The sequence below is a fragment of the Nyctibius grandis genome, chromosome 11 (assembly GCF_013368605.1).
Source record: "Nyctibius grandis isolate bNycGra1 chromosome 11, bNycGra1.pri, whole genome shotgun sequence".
Lineage (NCBI taxonomy): Eukaryota > Metazoa > Chordata > Aves > Nyctibiiformes > Nyctibiidae > Nyctibius > Nyctibius grandis.
In genome coordinates, this window is record NC_090668.1 from 19,737,647 (window position 1) to 19,761,709 (window position 24,063).

The 24,063-nt window shown below is 40.5% G+C and overlaps 1 protein-coding gene across 1 annotated transcript in view; it reads right to left on the minus strand.

The window, feature by feature from the left end:
• AGBL1 (AGBL carboxypeptidase 1) overlaps positions 1 to 24,063 on the minus strand; it is a 262,527-nt gene that overhangs the window by 198,360 nt on the left and 40,104 nt on the right. The window contains exons 8-16 of the mRNA XM_068410767.1: positions 20,705 to 20,870; positions 19,660 to 19,733; positions 16,822 to 16,938; positions 15,229 to 15,830; positions 13,128 to 13,211; positions 11,617 to 11,703; positions 11,097 to 11,245; positions 7,699 to 7,786; positions 776 to 920 (exon numbers count right to left, since the gene is read on the minus strand). Coding sequence (XP_068266868.1) covers positions 776 to 920; positions 7,699 to 7,786; positions 11,097 to 11,245; positions 11,617 to 11,703; positions 13,128 to 13,211; positions 15,229 to 15,830; positions 16,822 to 16,938; positions 19,660 to 19,733; positions 20,705 to 20,870 — 1,512 coding nt within the window. The remainder of the gene's footprint in view (positions 1 to 775; positions 921 to 7,698; positions 7,787 to 11,096; positions 11,246 to 11,616; positions 11,704 to 13,127; positions 13,212 to 15,228; positions 15,831 to 16,821; positions 16,939 to 19,659; positions 19,734 to 20,704; positions 20,871 to 24,063) is intronic.

A 24,063-nucleotide genomic window follows, 5' to 3' on the forward strand; every position in this document is an offset into this window, starting at 1 on the left:
ATGAAAGCATAGTCTTTCATATCTGGTAAGGGCAAACTGACACCATTGCAAAAACCAGAGTGAGCCCAAACTTCACGAACCCACACCATCATTTATTGCCCAGAAAACATGCTGACAATGGAAACTGCGGGGAGAAGGGAGGGGAACTGATCTACTGGAAGTGAGTGTCTTCTTTTTCAGTAACATCTTTCTCATCTTTAACAACAAAGGAAAGCTACCCCCAGAATCATTAATTTATTTTCTTTTATCCTACCTTCCTTTCAGACTTGGGGCTCTCCTACATCAATCATGGAGAAAGCACAATGGATGCATTTCCCAGAAAATTCCTTTAACATCCACCCCTGGCCAGAAAAGACTGTAGAAAATAAATCCTTCCCCAGGAAGCAAACTTGGTACAACTCAATAATACAGTTTAGCCTTGGACTTATATTATTTTAGTTTCTGTACTGACAGCACTGGTGGAGGTGTCACAAACACCCACTAACAAAGCATTCACATGAGGTCCAGCCCTGTGGTATTGCTGTTACCTTCTGTCAGGAGAAGGAGCAGCCAGCTTTTGCTTCTGATTTGTCATTATCTTTAGCCCTCTGCTTCTCACCTCAAACAAATGGAGACATCTTTGCTTTGCATTATCTTCTGACTGGTAAAAGCACTAATGGCTTATACCACAGCTTATCCCCTACAGAAATTTCTCTATGCTATCTCAGTCTCATACCCAAGCCAGCTCCAAACTATCAGGCTCATTAGCTTATCTAGTTGGACATATCAGAATTACCATCATTGTGGAGTAAGTGTAGGGGTAATGGTAGGCCAGATAACAGACATCATCTTTGTGAGGGAACTTGATGCTGAAGGTGAGCGTGTAGTAGCATTTTCCTCTCATGCCTCCTCCTGCAGCTGCACTGCAGCGGTAGTGGTTTCTGGAGAAAGAGAAAGAGGGAATTAGATGGTTATCACTTCCAGATGCACATTTGGAGCAGCCACGAAAGAACTAAGCATTCAGAGAAGTGTCTACTCTGAATAAGTTTTCATTTCGTGCTGTAGATGGGCTCCAAACTCAACCAGTCATTGTACCAAGACTGGGAAAGCCCCATATAAGTACAATCAATCCAATCCCAATGATGAACAGGTACAAAAAGATAACACAGTGCTAAACAACACCCAGTAACACAGCAATGCACCTACAGGCTATGCAAAAGAAGGAAGGTTAGAGAAACCATGGCTCCACTAGGCAGAGAGGCAAACAGGATCATGATGGTAAACACCACTGACCAATGTGGTACACCAGATTCAAGGGTGTCTTGGGATTCACGCAGTACACAAGGACTGGAACGGAGTTAAGAGGCAGAACTGTGTGTGGCAGTACTGGGCGCAGCCAGTCACAGGTGGTCACGTGCTGCTGATGGATGGGAGCACTCTCATAGGAAAAGAACAGTTTGTTTCATTTTGTGAAGATGCAAATAAGAAGCCAGCTAATACTAGTCCATATAGCACAGTTCAGACATATATAAACTAATGCATTCAGCTAACACTGCTGTATTGCTTCCGACATCCAAATGATCTTGCTCAGAGATACAGGTACCTATTCACAGCTCTGAACAATGCCACATGAAAATATTCTGTGAAAGCATGGAGATTTAGAAAATATGAATACCCTATCAAACCAACCATTCAGTTCCACCACAGGAAGAAAAGGGATAGTCCAGGAATAAAAAATAAAAAAAAAATAAATAGGACATACATAAAATATTTCAAATATCAAAGGCTCTTTCCTGGGTAGGAAGAGGAGGAGAGTGGGTTTGGGTAGAGACTGCACCCAGAGGAGAAGCAACTTCATACAGATTTGCAGGTTGTGTTCTACCCAAAAAATCCTCTCTTTTAGATCCCTCCTTTTCAAAGACTTGAGCCTCTCCCTGTCAGGGAGCAGCGAGGACCAGTTGCTCCTTAAAGATGGGGAGCTGAGCTTGATGAGGCCCAGCAGAGCAGGGACCTCACCAGCCAGGGTCTCCTCTCACAGTACCTGAGCAGGTAGGGGGGCCAGACAGGTTCAACCATGTATCCAGATCATCAGACAAGTTTGTAGTGTTGAGGCAGGTCTGGGTCAAGCCAGGAAGTCTGTCCATAGGTCAGGATCCAGATCACCAGAGTTCATAGCAAAGCACAGACACAGCAGTGACTGAGCTGGAGCCTCCCTACAACAGAGCTCAGACAGGAACTGAGTGGCCAGGACAGAGCTTAAACAGAGCTCCTGGGCCCATGGGCAGAGGGTGTGGGTGGGAACCCTGGGTGAGACTGCTCAGGCTCTTCAAGGTCTACTAGGTCCTTGATGCTCCCTTCATTAAAACTACAAAATCTTAAAGTAAGCTTCTCAATCTAGTCCCAGGACCAGATCTCTTGCAGAAGATTTACTCTGATAAAGAAATTCCTTTAGGCTAAGTAAGAAAGTTTTCTTTCGGCAGAGATTAAGAGACAATTCACGCACTTCAGGGAGAAGCCTCACAGCAAATCGCATCCATAAATACATTTCAAACAATATTTTTCCCACATTGCACCAATTATGCTGTTGCTGAACCTTCTGATTCTGAAGGACTGTGAGGTTTCTTTGACAAATGTTATCATCAATGTTGCATTAAAATGCAAAATAGAAGAGGCAACCAAAAGATGCAATTTCAGCTCCTGAAATTTACAATAGTAGTTTATTTTGTGGCTGTTCATTTTTATTCAAAGGGGTGGAGAGAAAAGATAATTATGCTTGTCAAATTCTCCAAAATAGTCAGCTCTTTTTCATAAAGAAGACACAATACAATGCTGCTGGGTTTTCACCTGAATTTAATAGTTAGGAATGTGTGGGGTGAGTGATACTGACTGGATCAATAGATAGTACAGGAACACTCAGTCACAGTGGCAAACTGAAAAGAGTCTGATTTTATTCTCAGCTGAACCCTTCACCCCAACATTTCTTTCGCAAATAAACCACCCTAATATTGCACAAAGACTCGGAGGAAAAAAAAAAATGCAATGAACCCACAAATATAGAAATATCTACTTAGGATTATATTTGTATTTCAGTGGATCCAGGATCTGAGGGAGTTTTTTTTAAGTTAGGACAATGACATTTAATCTAGTTCCTGTTAATTTTGACAGTGAAGGATAATTAAGAACCATTTCTTGTATAGTGCATAAGGGAAGTACTCATCTTCATAGCCTCTGTTATATTCAGTGTCACTTGGATGGTTAAATGACCTTATTCATAAAGAACTGTCAGAAAATGCTGAGATATTCTGAGTTCTCCCCTCCAAATTCACATTTGTAGTCAGAGGCATGGGAAGAAGCAGGTCTTTGTTGGCAGATGCTGCCTAAATATCTTACATACACATTGGGGAAAGTATTCCCACCTGTCCCCAATGCTCCTGTAAAGGTTTCTCCCTCTGTAGTCTATAATTGTGCAGCCAAAAATCTCTCTCCTGTCTAAAATGCCACTTAACTTACAGGTTTTGCACCAGACACCTCTGACCTTGATGCTACGCTGGTAGTCAATGGTCCTTACTCCTGACTGCTCAGTTTGCATGATCCTGAGGGTATCAATGCACAGGGCTCTTGCTGAACTTATTAGCAGCACATTTCATTTTTCTTTTGAGCACCTCTGCAGTTCCAGCAAACTGGCTGCCCATAACAGATATTTCCAGACTTTTGGATCGCTTCTTGGCACCTGCTTCAATCTATAGCAAACTATCTTGTAGTTACAGGAAGTTCACAAGTGGCTTTGGGAGGCTGCAATATTCTTCATTCATGCATTGAAAAGAAAAACCACCTCCCTCTGTGTAAGCGGTGTAAATGATGATGTATTCCTACTGCATGTAATCTGGTCTGCTCACAAACCATCAGATGATGCAGTAGCTCTGAATCTTTTTTTAAAAGAAACCTTAAAAAAAAAAAAAGGCATTTTTCTTCCTTCCTTCTCTCTCCTCCTACCTACTGCTGTCACCCCAAGATGGCTCTATTGCCTACTTGTTCCTTCACTAGGCTGATATTTTTTCTTCCTCACCCCTTTTTCTTCACAACACTCTACCATACCAGCATGAAGCCCAAATTAACAAGCAAGGAAGAGGGAAGGAAAAAAATGACCCTAGCAACATCTGGTCCTCACTACCTTACTTGTGTTCTCTTTTAAAAAATGTTCAGAAAGAGTCACATGCTCTCTAGAAACTAATATGCTGATTATTGGGAAGAAAATAAGAGACCAGAGTGAAGGTTTTTTAATCAGCATGCAAGCTGTATCTACTGTGCCTTTCAGTCACTTTGTAGTAGTTAAATTGTTTTGCTTGCTGTTCTTCAGAAGTAATGTACAGGTAGTATATTTCTAGCATAGCTGTGACAGAAAGTTAATTAATAATAATTATAATACTACTTATCACTTACTGTGCACGATAATTTTTTTGAGCTTAAAAGACCTTTGCAAGCATTATCTAATTAAAACTTGCTTCCTATTTACCTGTTCCCATTCTTTGGGTGGCAGGTAAGTGACTCTAATTTTCTATCCATTATAGATGGGGAAACTGAGACACAGACAGGTGAAGCCACTTGTTCAAAGACACAGGCAGGTCATCAAAGGAGCTGGATTGTAACTCAGGAATTCAAAAGCAACACAAGAACAACATTTCTTGGTCATCTCATGTTTAGGCTTCCTGTCTGCATCATTTAGTATAGTAACAAAGCACTGGTAGGCAATAGAATATGGCATTGTAGTAGCTTAGACTAGATTGGCAGAAGAAAATACCAATATCCCAGATTTCTAGGCCATTTCAAAACAGAGTCCAAATGGAAAGCAAACTATTTATCACTTCTAATCTGCAGATGCATTCCCTTTGTCCAAAATCCTTCTGTCACCTGGAGTCTGTTGTCCTCATTTTACATGCCCTGACCTTCTTACATCTCTAATTGTGGCTACTTAGTGTAATATGCTTTAGTAACACCTTGGTTCATACCATTTTAAAAAAAAAAAAAAAAGAAGCAGTATTTAAATATTTATGGGGCATGGCTGTTATTTTGGAGTCTGCCACATTGGAAATTGGAAAATGCACAACATAACTTCCCTTTCAAGGACCAAATCCATGTTAAGGCATCTTTATTGTCAAGATTGCAGGCAGAATCCCAGTTGAAGCAGAATATTCCCACAGCCATCTTTGCTATTAATGCCTTCAGTCCTATTGTAAAGGTCAGGTGCTCTCAGACTGGTCTCTCAGCCCTCTCTTATAGATACCATTAGAACTGAGAGGTGTCCTGCTATTGCTATGATGATTATTTCGCCTAATGTCATTATAAAGACACTGAAAAGAGAAGACCTAGTTCTGACACTGCTGTGACCACCAAACAGCCAAGTCTTTAGTGGTGATGTGAGAACAAAACACTCCACGTACCTCATTACTATCTGTGATCTGACTATTGTCTGGAAAAGCTGGAGGTTAGGCAATAAGCTTAGAATGAGCGGTGAAACCAAAGGCACAAGCACCTTGTCACCAATTCAGCATGCTGCCATTGCTCCTTAAATAATTTGCTGGAAAGGAATATTATTCAGCGCACAAAAGCTGCCAAGACAGCAAGTGAATTAGATGATCTTATAGTAACTGCAACTCTGTTTATCATGGGTGTATCCTGTCACTTCATGGAGAGGCAATAAAATAGAGCAAAAATGTCACTCAGCTTCCTTTTGACAAGAGCACTGCTAATATTCTCTGTAACATAAAAACCTCACATGAGACATATGGGAAAGGTATGCAATGACAGAGCTGTGCCAGTTCACTCATCTTTATGAGTGAACTATCCCATCTTCACTGAAGATGAATGTCAAAGATCAGCCAGTGTGCATCACCCAGACATCTTGCTAGTGTGCCTTTCCTCCCACTGTCCTTCAGCTCAGAGGTTGCTCTCAATCAGAACCCTGCTGCAAAACCAATTAAGGGCATCTTTGAGTTCCTCCTTATTTTTCTAAGTATACCACTCTTTTCCCATGTTTATGAATAACCCCTGGTAAAAGTAATTAGATGAGGTTCCCTTCAAAATGTGCCAGTCCCACCCCAGGATACCTGTGACCAGGGAGAATGGAAATGAAGCGAGCTCTTTCCTCAAAACACAAGCAGCATGATATCACTGTAGCAATCTCATCTCCTCCTATTCTGAGCAACCCCAAACATACTTTCTTCACATTCCCTCCCACAAACAGCTTCTTATGACTTGGAATCTCTTCTATAATCACAAAACCAAAAAGATTAGAGTTGCAGTAGAGGTCAAAGTGCATATATGTGTGTATACATGCATTCTTGTATATACAAAAACGTGTGTAAACCTGGAATAAACAGTAAGTGAGACAGATAAGTAGTTATCCTAGATGAATATGTTGACATGTAATTCAATGTACAGCTAGAAAACACAGAACATTCCAAATTAATAAAACTCCATTCTCTCACATATTATGAACAAGAATCTGATTACAAGCTTAATTGCACAATCATGGCTTAATCTCAGAAGTCAGCTGCTGTTTAATCACCACACAATAACTGCCTTGTTAATGACACGAGAAGCCACTGCTATGGTAATCAGCACATAAAGTTTGCTCAACCAGAAACCCATACTCACAGAAGCCAGAGGTTACAGGCATGCAAAGGGAAGGCACTGCATGCACCACAGTACGTTAGCTGTTGAGGTAGAAAAGGTTAAGTGAATAAAGCTCAGTGAAGAGTACTTGGAACAAAATAAAATAGGTACTCAAATTGCTACAGACAGGACGCTAGGCTGAGAGAGGATAATCAAAGCCTTCAGCACCACACTACCCCCCAAAAAGGAAAATTAAAAAAAAAAAAGAGAGATTACAACATATATTCAGGATTATTTGTCTTTTTTTTTTTTTTTTTTAGGCTCTGCTACTTCTGGAAGTCAGCCCACAGTCATTGTTTGGGTTTATTGTCTCATCAAATCCACTTGTGAACATAACCACCTCTGAGCCTAACAGCAAAATTGTGAACTACAACACAAATACAATTTCTTACAAAGAGAAAGCCCATTATTTCACATCATCTTCTTGAGTTGATGAACAAAGTGGCACCATTGAGAACATCAGGAAAGTTCAGCTCTGTCCTGAGAGCACTACTTACCATGCCAGACAGTTATTATTGTTAATTGTGTTAACACCTTTTGTTTTCTTGTATTTCCTTGCCTGTCTACAGTCATTGGGTAGCCCAAGCCCTACACTTCAACTGCAAGGTATTAGGGCCAAGGACCAGACCTCCCTTTGTATATGCTAACCCTTCTTTAGCTCCTCAGCTCCTACCGCTCAGAAAAGTCAATGTATGCAAAAGAAAAACAATGATTCCGTCCAGCTCATTTCTTCCTGGACAGGGGAAAAAGCCAACTACACTACCTTTGTGGGTTAAGCTTCTTTGTGTTCCTGGCTGCATCAGCAAGGTTTGAGCATCCTCCATTCCCTTTCCTCCTGTGGAAGGGAATTCTGCCCATACCCTGTTTCTCCCCAGGTATCTAATCTAGAGATCTCACTTGTAGCTGTTTCCTGAAGCTGGAAGCACATAACACAGTGAACTAGCACCAATTTAGAGACATTTGAAACTCGTGGTCAAAGGTTAACAACATCGATATTATAACAGGAGGGAAAAGAAGCCACAAATTATTCACCAAAAATGCACTTACTTGTAGTAGCAGATATCATGGCCTGCCCGAAGCCAGCGAGGTCTGCCCTGGAGAGCTTCCTTCACTGAATACATGACCAGCTGCATGCCTACGTAAAACAAGACAGTTTCAAGTGACATGACTTCCCTGGCAGGAAAAGACAGGAATGGGGACGAAAAGCCTAAACAAGAAGCATCATTATTTTGTCTGTGCTTTCTCTGAAGATAAGTTTAGGCAAAGTAAATACATTTCTCAAAGCTCCATTGTTTGTTCTGATATAGCCATGTCTGTGCAAAATGCACCCCTAGAAGAAATAAGCTGAATGGAGTTCTTTAGAAAATAAGTTATCTGACTGCCCTTTGCAAAGGAGGACTTCAAGCCGCTCTGTTTATAAACAGAGGAAGGGAAAGAAAAGAATAGGAATTGAGTTATCAACAAGATCAGTAATTTAGTTACTCCAGTATTTTATGCTTGGCTGCACCATTACTGATTCCTTAATCCTACCACAGCGTTAGAGATCCGCAGTGCATCCAGTACTGTACCTTCAGAAAGCAGCAAAACTAGGAGGTTTCAAACTTGTCATTAGACCTAAATAATACCTTTCGTAAATGCTGATAACGATAGCATCCATCTTTGTACTGTATTATACCAGAAGATGACTTCTTCCTGACCTCCTACATATTACCGTTTCATGCCCTGAGGTATGAAGCTTTCTCTAATCTGAGCTGTGTATACATTACTCACAGCTCCATGAAGCCAGCCCATCTGCAGGCAGCTTTTGTATCAAATTCCTTTGCTCTACACACCTGCCTGCTCTTTTACAGGTACAGTAAGGATCCTGCCCTCACCAGCGAAGCTCTCTGCATGGGGTGTCCCTGGCGAGGTGCTGGCAAGCTGGGGTCTGCAGGGGTGGTGCCAGCCAACTCCAGTGGTCCCAGCACAGCCACAGCTGAGCCCAGCAATGATGCTGGCAGCACTTCTGTGAAAGCGTATTTAAGAAAGGGAAAAACACCCTTTCAAGTATTTATGCATGTGGATAAGTTGCCCCCTGAGCCTTCTCTTGGCTGTTCTTGTGCTGGGAGAAGGTGATGCTTGAAAACTATTAATACTGATGACGTATTTCCATAAGCAGCTATTCGGTTTCTCTTCTTCCTTCGGGTTTCTCTGTTAAACTCTCCAGTGCTTTAAGACCTGGCAAGTGTACCAGCAGAAATGCCTTTCCAGCTCACCTTTGGCTGTGGTGCGGGGTAGCACTAACTAGCCTACAGCTAGGAGTAACCTCTATATTGCTGTTTCCTGAACCAGTGCCGTGAGCCACGAGCAAGCAGCAATTCTGTGTTTGGTTCCAGGACATGGACCAGTGAGCTTTGAGACACAGGCCTGCCCAGAAGCCCAGTTCATCAGACAAGGGATGTGAGGCACAGGGTCTGCAGTGCTCTCAACATCCCAAATTCCAGCTCCTGCCCTTCTCTGAGAGTCCAAAGGACACACACCAAACTGCCTCTGAGTGATGGTTGATACTGGTCTGCCATCTCATTTTAACAAAAAAAAAAAAATAAAAAAAAAAATAAAAAAAATCAGTTTTTCTTTTCCACTTTCCCTATGGAAACATTCAGTTTTAGAAAACAAACGCAAATCAGGCTTCTGACAAAATCTCATTATTTCCCATGGTTGAGCAAGTTGGTGGAAAAGGGGGAAGGAGAGAGGTGGAGGCTGCACCTCCTGATTTGCTCTGCTCCTGGTCACAACTATTCCGTGAAATATCCCTTTTGCTGATTTGAAAGTTACACAGTGCCATCTAACCAAGAGCAAAAGGGAAGGGGAAAATTAAAACAGCTCAGTACCCAGGAGCTGTAAAGTATTGCCACCCATGGCACTTTGGCACTACATCACAACTGGAAGCTTTTAGTATTATGGCACTGGCATTAGCCCAGGGAAGCGCAGAAGGAACATAGCAAATACACAGCATCTCTTACCAACAGTCTGTGTAAATATTATGCATGTGATGGAAGGGGTAATGAGCCTCGCTCAGCCAAGCCAGATAAGCTAGAGCTTCACTGCCCTCTTGGAGCAGCAGAAGCAACCCACAGAAGAGTTACTTTAACAGCCAATCCCATGTACAAGCCATACAAAAGCAAGCCATGGCTTAGCCTCTTTGCACTAGGTGTTATTTCACATTTTTCTTCCAAATATATTTTTCATTGCACACTTGAACGTGAGAGTCATGTACAGTTTCAGGTCCACAAAATGAGACTATAAATGCTGACAACAGCCAAACTAGCAGGTAACAAACAACCTTCCTCCAATGACAGCTAGGATCTCTGGCTATGATGCTACTGGTGGCTGTATGAGAGGTTGCATTGGGGTTTACAGTAGGACCTCAACATACTTCATTTTCAGACTGCTACCAGACACACCAATACTGAATTGTTTGGTAATTCAGGGAAGCAGAATAAGAAGACTAAAAAAAAAATTAATGTTTAATTTGGGATCTATATGAATACTTGAACTCCAGCCTTTAGGGTTAAAGATCAAATGCCTTATAATTCACTATGCCACTCATCCAGCCAGTTTCACAAGTACAAGTGACAAGTCATTCCAACTCCTAGTGCTCTTTGTTTTAGGTACATTGATCCTGAGAGAGTTCTTCTAGCGATGTCGAAGGCTGTATCCACAGGGCTTTAGAGAAATACAAAGTCTGATATTAGGGGCTTATTAAACATTCTGAGTCAGGTCTTGAGCTGGTGTAAATTAACACAGCTCCATGGAAACAAATAAAAAAGTCCAGCCTATGCCAGCTAAGAATTCAACCCACAGTCTCCATGCAGAAGAAATAATTTCTCTTCTAAAATGGGCATTGAAAGCTGGGATTTGCCCTGACTATTTCTGAGCAACGCCACCTTCCTCTTGACCACAGACTGTGACAGGAGCTCAAAGACAGCCAGGAACAGAAATTTTATTACTAATATCAGCAGAAATCTCAGCAGGTCTAAAGGCAGAGATGTCTTTCTAGATAAGCCCAAAGAACCATGAATATTTGTGTGAGGATTATCTACATTTACATATATCTTAGAAGCACTTTCCAGTCCTATGCTACTCATTCAATTCCAACACATTGCCTTTTTTCACCTCTCCCAACCCCAGTGCCACTTTTCCTCAGTTCTGCTCTCTAAACACAGAACAATGACATTTTTCCCCCCCAAAGTCTCTCCCAGGTCTCAATATTCAGCTTACTCCTCGGTCCTCCTGAGGATAGAGAAGGGTCCTTTTCAAATCTAAAGTAACTCTTCCTGTGGATTCCAGGGCAGATAAGATTAAACTTAGTCTCCCTTATAGCCATGGAAAGTTCGAAACCTTTACAACATTAAAAAGATATTCTTGTGAACAGAAGACTATCCCAATTCCCCAAAGACTCATACCGTAATTAAATTGGCTGTTGAACTTCTCACAGTTGATAATGTTGAAGCGATAGGGAACTGCTAATTTCATGTCACGGACTTCAAAGTAGAACCACTGGTGATGCTGGTTGCTGTTAACATCTGCATTGGTAATTAAGTCATACTCAAACCTGTTGAGGAAGACAAAAAAAACTGGTGGCCATGAGCACTTCACCAGTCTGCCACTGAACCTGCTGAGGAGAGCAGGCTATACCATGAAATTCATTAATATCCTGTAAGAGTCAGAGAACACCATCAAACTAACAGTGCCCAAACATACCATTAAATACTCACACTATGTTAGTCACGTCAAAACTTTTTGAGCTCTGCTTTCTCACTCCTATTACTTTCATGACATCTAGGTGTTGGCAGGTGGCAAACTCTGCATCATAAAACCTACTTCCCTGGCCAACCCTTTCCGAACCCAGGAGAACTCCAGCATTTCATGCTATAGTCACAGCAGAAAGACTAGTTGGGACACAGCCACTACAGGCATACTTACTCACGCACTTGGATGGCTTTGCGAAGGTTTCCTGATTCAAACTTGGAGAAGAATGTCAGACAGCCTGGAGCACTTGGGCTTGAGTGACTGCAGTAAATCAAAGCAAGGACACCTATATAGCAGGTTGCTTCAAAGACAAGCCTACCCCAGCACCTTTTGTATGCTAATACAGGTTTTAATAATTTTTTTATAAGCAAGCCCCTGAGAAGTAGCAAGAGGTGAGCAAATCCATAATCTTCCTGTCCAATGCAGCATTGTTCTCTACTCTTGCTTAATGTTTCTAAAGTTCATCATCTTTTCCTTTCCAAACACTCTCTTTTGTCCCAGTTCATATTTACTTACTTTATTGCAGTTACTTTCCCCACTGGGTTGTTCCCATTATTAACTGCACAAAGCATCTCTGTAAAATTACTATACGTTTACTCTTCCCTCATCTATATAGTTTCCTTCTCCTAAAGCTTAGAAACCCTTAAATTAATCTTGAACAACTTCACAACTCTCTCCTACCTCAAACTGTCCTTCATCATTTTTTCCTCTAGAGAATGTTCTCCAAGACACTCATCCTTCCTCTGAATGCAATTTCTTTGTATTTGGAACCCTCTCAACTGCCCTGTGCTACATCTTCTCAAGGACCTCTTGAGAGGATCTCTCTACCACTCCCCAAAAGGAGGTTGTAGTGAGGTGGCTGTTGGTCTCTTTTCCCAAGTAAGAAGTGACGGGACAAGAGAAAACAGCCTCAAGTTGCACCGGGGGAGGTTTAGATTGGATATTATAAAAAATTTCTTCACCAAAAGGTTTGTTAAGCAGTGGAACAGGTTGCCCAGGGAAGTGGTTGAGTCAACATCCCTGGAGGGATTTAAGAGAGGTGTAAATGTGATGCTTAGGGACATGGTTTAGTGGTGGACTTGGCAGTGTTAGGTTAATGGTTGGAATTGATGATCTTAAAGGTCTTTTCCAACCAAAACAATTCTATGATTCTATGATCACAATTTCTGGCCATATTTGAGCCAGTTCACAAGGCTGGATATTTGTTTTCAGAAGTCCTTTAGAGGTGCTGCACCTTTCAAGGTACATCTGCAGTCTCTGACACTAGCTGTACAGAGACTCAAGTGCACTCCCAATGGGAAATGCCACTTCAGGGTGTGGAGAAACTGCATCTGGATTCATAGGTACGATTCCCAGCATCAGCCTGCATGCTTCTGTTCCAAATCACTACATGCGATGCTCGCATATCCAGGGGCACCATGCAGTCCCTTTTACGTATAGATTTTCTTGTTCTATCTAAAAAGTTTTTTTGAGGCTCTCTTTCTCCAGTGACTTCCACAATAAATCCCTTCCCCAGAGTCACATACTAGGAATCTAGTCCTCCTGTATATTTTTCCTGTTGGGCCTTTACCTCCTAGGTTATTTCTTCTATACCTTTATCAGAGCTGAACAAGCAAACTGAGTTCGCTACCTAAACCCAGCACTGACAGTGCCCCTGGTTACGGTACTCAATTTAAGTTACCCACCTGGGCTCATCTAAATCAAAAACAGTTCTGCCTATCACGTCACCTGGCTCGATTAAGCGGCGAACATCATCTAGTACTTTGTCCCTAGGAAAAAAAAAAAAAAAAAATGGAAATTGTAATGACACTGTGAGAAATCTTTGTATAGGGTAATCTTGTAGAAGAAATATGAAGAGGCTTAGGAAATTCTTTTGAAGGACTGGTAAGAAAGAGGACTTACATGTGCTAATTCCAGGTGAACTTCATTTGGTTTTGTGGTGTGGTGTTTTTTGGTTTTCTTTTTTTTTTTAAAAAAAACCATGAGAAAGCTCCTCCTTGTTTCATTCCCATTACAACAAGTTGCCTTTTGGGTTAAATGACTGATTCTGTAAAATTTTTATTCTCTACAGTATTCTGTCAAGTTTGATTTATCCCCAGTTCATCCCAGTTAATGTCAAGCTCCCAAATGGCCAGCCTTGCCCCATGAGGAAATATCTGCCATAACTTATACAGCTACTTGTCTGTCTCATAGCAAATCTTGACTCTAAATCAAGCTAATTTCTACTCATTATTAAACTCTAGTTCTCTGATCCCTAAAGATGATCAAATGTGGAACACCAGATTTTCTTCCTGACCTTTGCAGCAATCATGTTACGCCCTGAAGCATGATATGATTATTCCCATTTTAGCTCTATGGTTACACATGTTATTATAGTCATAAAAGCACATCTTTTAGAGCAACAGTGCAAGGAGAAGATGGTAGAGTGATTTTGCCTCTAAATAAGATTTTTAGCTTTTATATTTGCTGCAGAAAGAATCATTATCTCTCTAGAGGTCAGAAAATAGTAGTCTTCACAAACGCCATTTGATTAGCGTTGCTCAACTTTAAAGTTTAGCACAGAATCCAGCCTCTTTGGTATCTGCTAATAATTCCCTATGCCAGTAAAAAGAAATGTAAAGTCATTGCACGCAGCCACATGTGGAACAGACAAAATGGTAGTTATAAGAAGAGCTTTCTCTCCCAGCACAGCTTCAAAACACAGCTTTCCTCTCATCTGAACACCTGAAATAACATGGTAAAAACAGCCTCTAGCAGTGTCCCAGAGGAGAGATGTTTTTATTTCTTTCCACATGTTGCATGCCATATATGCTGTCCTCTCCTAGTAGGCTGGACAGGAGGGAGGGAAAGCAGGTTACTTACCTTGTCCCTGCTGATGCTCTCTAACTCATGAGACACTTCCCAGAAGCAGGTGCATGCACTAGGGAAGGAGAAGAAGCTTCTGGAGGACCCCATGGGGCAGGCAGAGAGCAAGAGGCATAGCGAGAAGGGACACAGTAGCAGAAGGGCAGACAGGGAGATTCCTGAGAACAACCTGACACAGACACACAGCTCCGAGGGGACAGAAAGGATGTTTCCTTAAAAAGCCAGATGGGACCCATTGTTGCACACACTAAAGGTGGCTGGATTAAGAGTTCGACTGAAGGCAAAAACATATTCCGAAAGGACACAGAGTCTTCTCCATCTCTAAAATGAACTTTTAAAATGTTCTCATTTGTGTTCTAACAAGGTCACAGATTCACAGCTCATTCTGAGTTTTGGTCTGCTTACTTTAAGGAAAAACCACTAGTAAATCTATGTCAGAGCTTTGACCACCTTAGAGTCCCATCACATACATAGGTACATTGCTACATTTATCGATAACTAGTTTAATCAATAGTAATTTGGAATATGAGATAGGGAAGTCTTCATGGATTCACAGAAGCCGTAAAAATCTCACTCCAAGGTTGCCACTACCACCTTCACCTGTGAGACAAAAAGCAACTCAAAGACAGTTCACAACTCATCCACTGACACACAAAGTCCATGTCAGAGAGAGGAAAATAAGCCTGCCGATTCCTAATCTTGTTTGTAATCCAATTAGATACCATTTTCCTTTCCTCAGGAGGAAATCCTAAATAAAATCATCCTGCTGTTTGACCTATCTCCTTGCAACAAATCATTGGATAGGAAGTTATAGAATGAATTTTGGGCTAAGACATTCAGAGATGTTATAGTCAGAACCTACACAAACCAGTTTCGAGCCTGAGATCTCTCAGTATGGTAATTATATTAAAGCACAATCACCTTTGAACCCCATACTTGCGCTCCAACGTGGTCTTGCTGTAAGGAGGTGGCTGATGACCCCAGAAATCAGGGAATGCCAAGTCTTTGTAGTCTGGTATGGACTTAACACATTTAGCCCTGGCTATGTAAAAGCAAGGGCTGTGGAATGGGATATCTCCTTGGTGTTTATCCAGAAGGTTTGTCACTATGTCCGAGCTCTCCAGCCTCTCTCCAGGACTAGGATTGATCAAGGCGTCACATTCAGGGTAAAACATTTTTTTGTACCAAGCAGCCTCCTTTGGGAGAGGACGCAAATTAAGCACGTGATTCCTGGCTGGATCTTCCTCTTCACAGGAGTCTGCATCTTGGGCTCCTTCTGCAGTGTCTCTCTTTTCATCGATCAGATCCCATCTGCATTTCTCCTCCTTTGTCCAGCTCTGCAGTGGGACTTTGAAATCCTTTTCCCCTGGATCTGATCCCATGTCTGTGATGCTTTGGTTTCTCCATCTGTAATTTGGATGTTTCACGTAAGTAGCACTTGGAATGAAATGAGAGGGAGTAGAAGGAAGACACTCAGTCCTGTCCTCCAAGCTCTTCTCTTCCTCAGATTCTGATTCAAGCTCCTTTAAATTTAAAAAGCAGAAGAAATTAAAAGAAACTAAAGACAGATTATGCCTCCTTCCAGAGGAAACCTTTCAAGAAAGAAAGAGAAAATATTTACAAATCTCCCAAAACTGTACTCATCCAATGAGACAGCCAGAGTATAATCAGCCCATAGACCACCTGCCAGAATTTCTTTATCCACAGAGCTGATTCAAAAGTAGTCCTCAGAAACTAAAAGGATCAGACTGAGTCATCTGGGTGAGTCATCTCCAACCAAAGCTGATTGTTCTAGCAAATTAGGGAAGATAATTTGCAATGCTTTTTTTTTTTTTTAGAATCTAAATGTTAAGCAGGGTAAAGGAGGCCAGTCTGTCATGCAAAACTCCACCCTTGCCTTCATGCAAGTATAAATTAATCCCATTTGGCTACTTATGGTCATAATAAGTGTCACAGCATTGTGTCTACAGGAGATACATTAAGCCAGTGGTCCTTTCCAGATTCATATTTGAATCATGGCTTTCAGCTCTCCTAAATTCCAAGACTTGTAATGAGTACAATACTCCATTTCTTGTCCCAAACTGCAACAGAACAATGATTTGAACTGTGCATTTCACTCGGCAGCGGTGCAATCTTCTCCACTTCCTTCAAAACACTAGTTGACAATATTTATTTTCCACATCTCATTCTGGTCTTGATATTGCTGTTGAAATTGCCAGCAAGGATACAAATTATTTTCTGACAGATTTCTCATGTGGCAATTGATTCAGTAATGCTTAGTTAATCCATACCCAGCTAAATGTGCACCGAACATCATTCCTTTTCTATCACTCTTGATTCACACCAATAAACTACAGCAAAAAAAATCTTAATCTTTGTTTTTCCAGTCCTATAAGACATCTAGGTTTCCTTTTGCAACAACTTTGTCTAGTTATCTCTTGTCAGTACGCCCTTTCAAGTATTTCTTAAACTCTTGAATATTCACAAATAAAGGAAGCCATGCTATGATAGTACCTGAAAATTATGGGAAAGTTCTGGACACATTGCTTCATATTGTCCAAGCTCTTCCTCTGGCCGGTCAAGCACTGGCCTTGACCTCAATTTGTTCACATCTGTCTCCAAGTCATAATCCTACAAAAGCAGAATTAGAAAAACATGTATATTAAACACGCCCCACAAGATGACTGTTGAAGTAACATTATGTATACTACTCTTTATTTCTAATGATATCATACTCATTAAATGAGTCCTATAACTGTTCTTCCCATACTCATGAAGGCTGTTAAAGTCATTTTATGGAATGGAAAATATAGGCACAAAAGGGAAGAGTACATCGTGAAAAGTAAGAATTTGATGTTTTGGTATTTGAGTACCTAAGTAGAGATACCATGAAAAGATGGTTTAAAAAAAAGCGTCAAGAGTGAAACTGCAACCTTTTTACAAGCACTTCAGCTTGGGAGGTTTCAAAATAAGAGACACCAACAACTACTAGTTATTTCTGAGCATATCAACCATTCCCTTGCTTATGTTGTGTAAACCAGTAGGCACAGGTCCTCGAGATATAATTGGTACTATTCTGATTCAAAGAAACAATAATCAAATAAATGTATATTTAGCAAGAAAATTCTCAAACTATGCCGAAGGCAAAATTATCCTCACAGGCTACCAGCAAAATTAGAAAGCTTGACACTTCTACCTTTGATTTAGACAACCATGTGGTTTCTCTGAGTGCCTACCAATCAAACAGAAAGGCCCATGTCTGTATCATTGAATTTGCAGGCACCAATTGCTTATATTTTATTTTTATCTCCAATACTGCTTATAAAAATACGTGAAACTCTCGCTCAATCCATCATCTATACTCTCCAACTTTCTTGATATTTTTATATGAAAAAAAGCTTTTTAGATCTCCACTGTCAGCAAATCAGGAATAAGAACTGTATATGAAACTTACAGTCAAAGGCAACTGTGCATTGATGCGCAATCTCCTCCATATCAGATACAAGAACCAAAACCGAACTGTGTCAAGTATTCGGTCATTGCGTAAGAAACCAGAAAAAGATGAGGCAAGAGGGAAGGATGGAGGCCTGGCATCAATGACTGGCCATTACACTACAGCATTATTCAAATAATACAACATGTCATTAGTACACCCCATCAAATGCCAGTAGAGAAGTTATTTGCTCCTAATAGACTCATTTCTGAAGCTGTTATCAAAAGAAAAAAAAATTGCCAGAATGCAAAACTGTCCATGGCATTTCAAACCCTGAGCCACACTTGTATTGTGAAGCAGAGTTTGAACTGCTGTTTGGACCTAGTTGAAAAGGGCAATGAGGAGCTGCACGGAGTATTTGAGGTCAGTTTAAAAGGATTTGCCACTACCAGCATAATGATGCATAAGCAGCTTCAAACTTAAAGATTTGGGTTGAGAAGGATAGATGGTTGATGTGATTTTGATTTTCATAGAACTGTGTGAACAGTTACTGATGGAAGGGTAGAGCCAAGTTTCAGTTTGATTGGTATTACTACTATGCATAGATATGCATTATGCAGCTGTGAAAAACGACCATAAATCACATCAATACCAAGAAACATTGTGCAAGTGGTATCTCATACAAAAAGAGGTAAACTGAAAGTTCATTATCCATTCCCTGCTTGCTTTCTCTTTAGAAAGGTTTGTCATGGGAGATATATGACCAGCACACCAGACAAGCAGTACTTAAAACTCATATTCAGAGCAAGCTCTCAGGCAAAAAAAACACCCTGCTCACATCTACTTGGTAAATTCTTATGAATAATGAAATAGTTCAGAGGCATATAGGATCTGTTTCTGAATGAATAACTAATTAAGAAAGGAGATAAATTTACTATGAACCTTATTCCTAATGAGCATCTTGACGAGCTCTAATATTCAGATAAAAACAGCCAGGCAGGGGCAAGTTAGGACACTGAGCTAATGTGTTTTGTTTGAGTTTTTTTAAACTTTTTTTCGTTGGGTGACATCAATTTAATACCTGAAAAGAAAAAGAAAGGGCAAGTATTGAAAACACCCTTCCACAGAAGTCTCAACCATATTAATTAGACTGTATTTGCAACTTCATTTCTTTAATTTGCCTTCCCAAACCACTTTATATGGGTAAGACTTATTTCACTACTTCACATTTGTATATATGCTTGTATGTATTTTCACAATAAAAAAGTTTGCACTCTCATCCTCAGCTGTTAGGAGGTTTTTTTGCCAGTTAGGTCATGACAGAGAGAGTGCAGAAGGAGAAGTCAGAAAAGTCTTGAATAATTCTTTTTATTATTTGTCTGTCTGCAGCAGCAAATAAAGAAAGAATCTAGGTTCAAATTGCATAGCTGTGGCTTAAAAGAACTAACCTTTTTCTTAGGGAATGTGCACAACCCAAATACGCTCTGATATGGGAAGAAAAAGAGTGTTAAGTCTTTCCTAGATGAGAAAGTGTCTACTTTCCCCTACTAAGTGTCATTTCTGGTCTACACACAGAGGAATCAAAGGTCCATCATTTATCCCTCACTGTGCATGTGATTCTATTAGTCACTGGTCAATCTTTCTGCAGGATCAGGTAAGTCACCAAACACACACCATCCTGAGTGACAAGCATGGCAATTAATAGGATAAATGCAGGGGACACTCTTCAATGAAAGTCAGTGCTTTTTCTTTTTCTTCTTTCAAGTATCCTTCTATTATTCATGTAGCGTATTTACACAGGACCACATGCATATCTACGTTCTCTGCTTAAATAGCTTATCAGGATGTCAAAATGGACAATGAAAAGTTTTATTTTCCAGTATGTGGATGATTAAGGAAACTATGGTTCATATACCTACTTCCTCCTTACTCTCCATATCCTCATTATCTAGGTCTTTTTCAGCCTCTTCCTCTCCATCACTTTCATAGTCACCTGCAGAAATAGAAAAGAGGTAGAGGCAAAGATGTTTGACCTAATATCCCTCTCAGGCCCTCCACAGACATATATGCAATCTCTTCTGCGTGCGCCACACGCCTTCAAACTACAACCCACCACAACCCTGATTAAAGCAGATCCCATTTGTTAATCTAGTATAAATGAATTTGGCACTAAATCTCCCACTTTGTAAAGCTCTGTTCTCTTGGACTCGAGCACTGCCTTTCAAAACCATGACAAATGTCACCATGATATGGATCCAACTCATATTACAAAGCAATACAGAGATTTTCTGCTTGGCTGCAATGATAATATAGATTAAGAGAATCCTGTAATATCTAGATTAGGGTGTTTTACTGCTATCATCATTACAGTATTTGAACATCTTCCATATGAAACCAAAAGCAACAGAGAAATTGCTTGTGTATATCATGGAATCTGCTGTTTCCCCTTTTCTGTGGAGTGGCTGTCCTGCCTGTGCTTAAGTTCTGCTTTTCAGCAAGTGCTCACATCCTTTACTTGTGCAGTGTGACTGCTATCCTGCTTTATTTTAGAAAAGAAAAAGGATAATACTTCCTGCAATTCTTTACTGAAAAAGCTGCAGGGCAGTGTTCTGCCCTCAAACACTCATGCACAGGCATAATTTTCTCTCCCTCTGTTGTTGTGGAGCAATGGCGTCTCCAGCCTCTGCCATGCCCACTCTGTTCCATTATTTTTTGGCTAATACAAGGATTTTTTTTTCCTTGCTCCTTTTACTCTTCTCTCATTTATTCTCCAAACAGAATCTCCAAGCTTCAAGATGACCTGGGAGTAGTTTCATCTCTACTGAGTAACACTGTAGGCCATCAGATTAATTTTAACTTTAAACCTCAGGACTAGGATGACAAGACGCCCTTCCCCAGACCCCACATTTAATTCTCATGTCGTGCTCATTTTCCTCCTACTGAACTCACCCTTCAGCCATTTACCTTCAGATCCCTCACATGGAGGTTCAGCCTTGGCATTCCCAGGAAGAGGGAAGGAATAGGAACTTCTTACTGTCGCCACAGGTAGAGGCTCCTTGGGGTAGCACTTTCTCAGAATCTGAGTCACAGTGGTTATGATAGGATCCAGATTTTTGCAAGATAAACAGTCCTAGGAACCACAGGAGAACAATGTTAACAATTGTCTCTTACAATTGTCCTGCCTGTTACACACAATGCCCCAGAGCAGAGACACTCTTCTGGTTGAGTATGAAATCTTTATATTTGTGGCTTTTTTTTTCCTGCCCCCCCCCTTTTTTTTTTCCCCCCCCGTTTCCTTTTTACCATTGAAGAAATATGCCTGGTACAGCAAGACCTCAAGCTCTCACAGTCCATTTCTTACAGAAATACAGGCTAGCATGAACCTCAGGGAACTTGCATTGATGCATGTCATTTAGACAACACAGCATCCCCTAGCTCTGCTCTAAGACATTATAGTCAGGCTATATTGAAGGAAGGCATGACAGTAGCATAAGGTAAAATATCCTAGCCAACACAGGTAATGGTAGCACTGAAGAGATATGTTCTTTAATATGGATTAAAAAAATCCTGCAGGGAGCCCATGTATATGTTTGGCTGACAACACATGCCAAAGTCTTGTGCTCTGTGTCTTCACCGCAACTACACCCAGAGCTATCATGCCAAAACTAACACAGGTAGGCTAGCACAGCTAACCCATTATTCACTGTACTCAGTGTACACAATGTATACTCCAAGAGAGCATTCCCACTGTGTTCTATATGGTTGTGCATTAGGCCCAATAGTTAGTCTGAAAGATCACTATATGTTACCTAGTCATAAAATATTGAATTCCTGCAGTATCCCACATTTTTACATCCTATAATCCAGAGTAGGAAATAGAAGCATAAGGAGCTATGAGAGCCCAGATGTACTTTGAAGACATACAATATTTTTGTACTTTTATTACCACAATATGCAAGTGAACTCCTTGGTCTTTCGTTGCAAAGAGAACGACTCCCCCCACTCCCTAAAAGCAAAGGCCCCCCTAGGAGATCATAGTAGGTGTATGTCTTCAATATAACAGAAGCAGGGGGGTTTGACAAGCAAATTACAGCTGCTGCACAAAGGTGAAGTTGTTTAAAACCAATAGGTGCGATGCTCAGAAAACCAAGCCTTCAGATTTCCCCAAGGACAGCACATCTGTAGCACCAGCCCTCCAGACAGATGGACTCGTCAGTGTCGTATCCTACCTAAGTTCCTAAGTTGTACCATGCCTACCAGCATGTTATCTTTAGTGGCTTGGGGCTAAGACTTAGCTCATCAGAACAGGAATACAAGTCAAATAAGCAGCATGAATGTTCTATAAGGCAGAAGAGGAATATTACAAGACATTCTAATACCATTTAATGTTTGCATCCCTTCAGCACAGATAAAATGCAATAGCCCAGAGGGCAGAATACATACTTTGTGCCATTGTCCGACAGCCCACAGGTAGGATTTGGGCTGCACAAAAAAAATACTCAGCAGAACCAGGAAGACAACCAAAGAACATAAAGTACTATTATAATCAGAAACAGGAAAATGGCTGTATTTGGTTTTTTTGGTTGTACAGGATTTTATTCTGTTTTCTCATGTATGATTGAATGGCATTATAAGATTCAGTAGGATTAACCAGGATTCCTGCAGGGAGGCTAGAAAAATAATCTAAAGCTGACATACTTACAAGACTCACTACAAGAATCTTAATATGTATTTCTCGATCTCTGGCTGTTAGGAACAAGGGGGAGAGAAAAGACAATTTTGAAAGCATCTCCAAGGAAAGTTTTATCATGGTTAGAGCAAATACCAAGGATAACTTCTTTCTATTTCCAGTTTTTCAATTTATTCACTCTTTCACGTGGTGTTTGGGTGCATTTGTTTGCTTGTTATTAAAAGAAAGATAAGGAAAGTTTGTCCACATGTGGGAACAGAAAAACATTCTTGAACAGTCTTACTATAGTTCGCTAAAACTGATCTGTTTTTACTAGAACAGTGAACACAGGACAGTATAAATGCCTGCCTTGGGCCAGACATCTTAATTCACTGCCAAGTGAATTGAGATAGTCAAGAACAAGGTATGTTCATCCAGACAATGAACTTCCACATGTGGAGTTATTCAATGATGCTGTTTGGAAGTCGTATTTTTCTTTACAGTAAGTTAGCTTACAAGTGCAAACAAGCCTTCAGATACCTTACAGGGAATTTGTGAGACTGTTTTCATTACTGTTCATAAAGTGCTCTCAGATTCCAAGATAACACAGTTTAGAGATGACTGAAAAATGCTCCATCACTGTATTGGAAAAGCCTTTTTTACTGACACCTGAGAAACAGAGAAGAGACTGCTTTGTGTGTGTGTAAACTCTCTCATTTATTTTGCAGTGGGACATTGTAAATGAGGGAAGAGAGTGAACCCTTAGCTCAGAAAATCCATGTAAAGCTAAGCTGAATTCAAGGGATCTGCTTTTTAGCCTCCACACTCAACCTTTTCTCTACTGAATCTGGAATAGTTGAGATACTACGATACATGTGTGACATATACAGAAAAGGAGGTTTCAATATGACAGTAAGATAAAAGGTAGTGATGCTAATGCTGAGAAATATAGAGTGGAGTATAGTATAATATTATCCTAGAGTAGACCCTAGTACAGGAAGGCTGAAGAGATCAAGCAAGCTTAAGAAATCAGATAAATAATAAAATAGCAAAATAATGTTCCATGCACCAGTTTCTCCTAAAGTAGATACAAACCTGTTTTCTTGTCTCAGAGTAGTCAGCTCTCTGTCACTGCACACAAAGCCAGACAGTTGCTGGTGTGAATATACCATTTAACTGCCATGAAAGTCTAAGCAGAGGAAAAAGAAATGGGTGCAGAAAGTGCTTCCTTTTCACAAATGATTTCATTATCTAAAATTATTTTTCATTCCAGGTAGAAGCGGAACTCAAAATCTCTCTAAATTCTCCTAAAGTATCTTTAAACACTCCTCAAATAAAGTAGCAGTCACTTCTAATCTATGTAAGGAGACAGTCTTTGAACTATTGGCTCTTCCTGTAAAGACATAAGCTTAAGGGCTATTAAAAGCTCAGGTATTTCAGCTGTCCATCAGCCCATACAATAAGCAGCTGGAGAGGTTTCAATTGAAAACCAGCCTTGTAAATAGGAGTTCCACTGGAGGTTGTTAAAAACAAACCCATCTTGGCAAACTGTTTCAGTTTCAATAGATTAAAAAAAATTTAAAAGTTTCAGCAGAACTTTTCTAGACAGCTTTTAACACCTTTAAAATCTCATTAATCACTCAGAGTTTGGTCA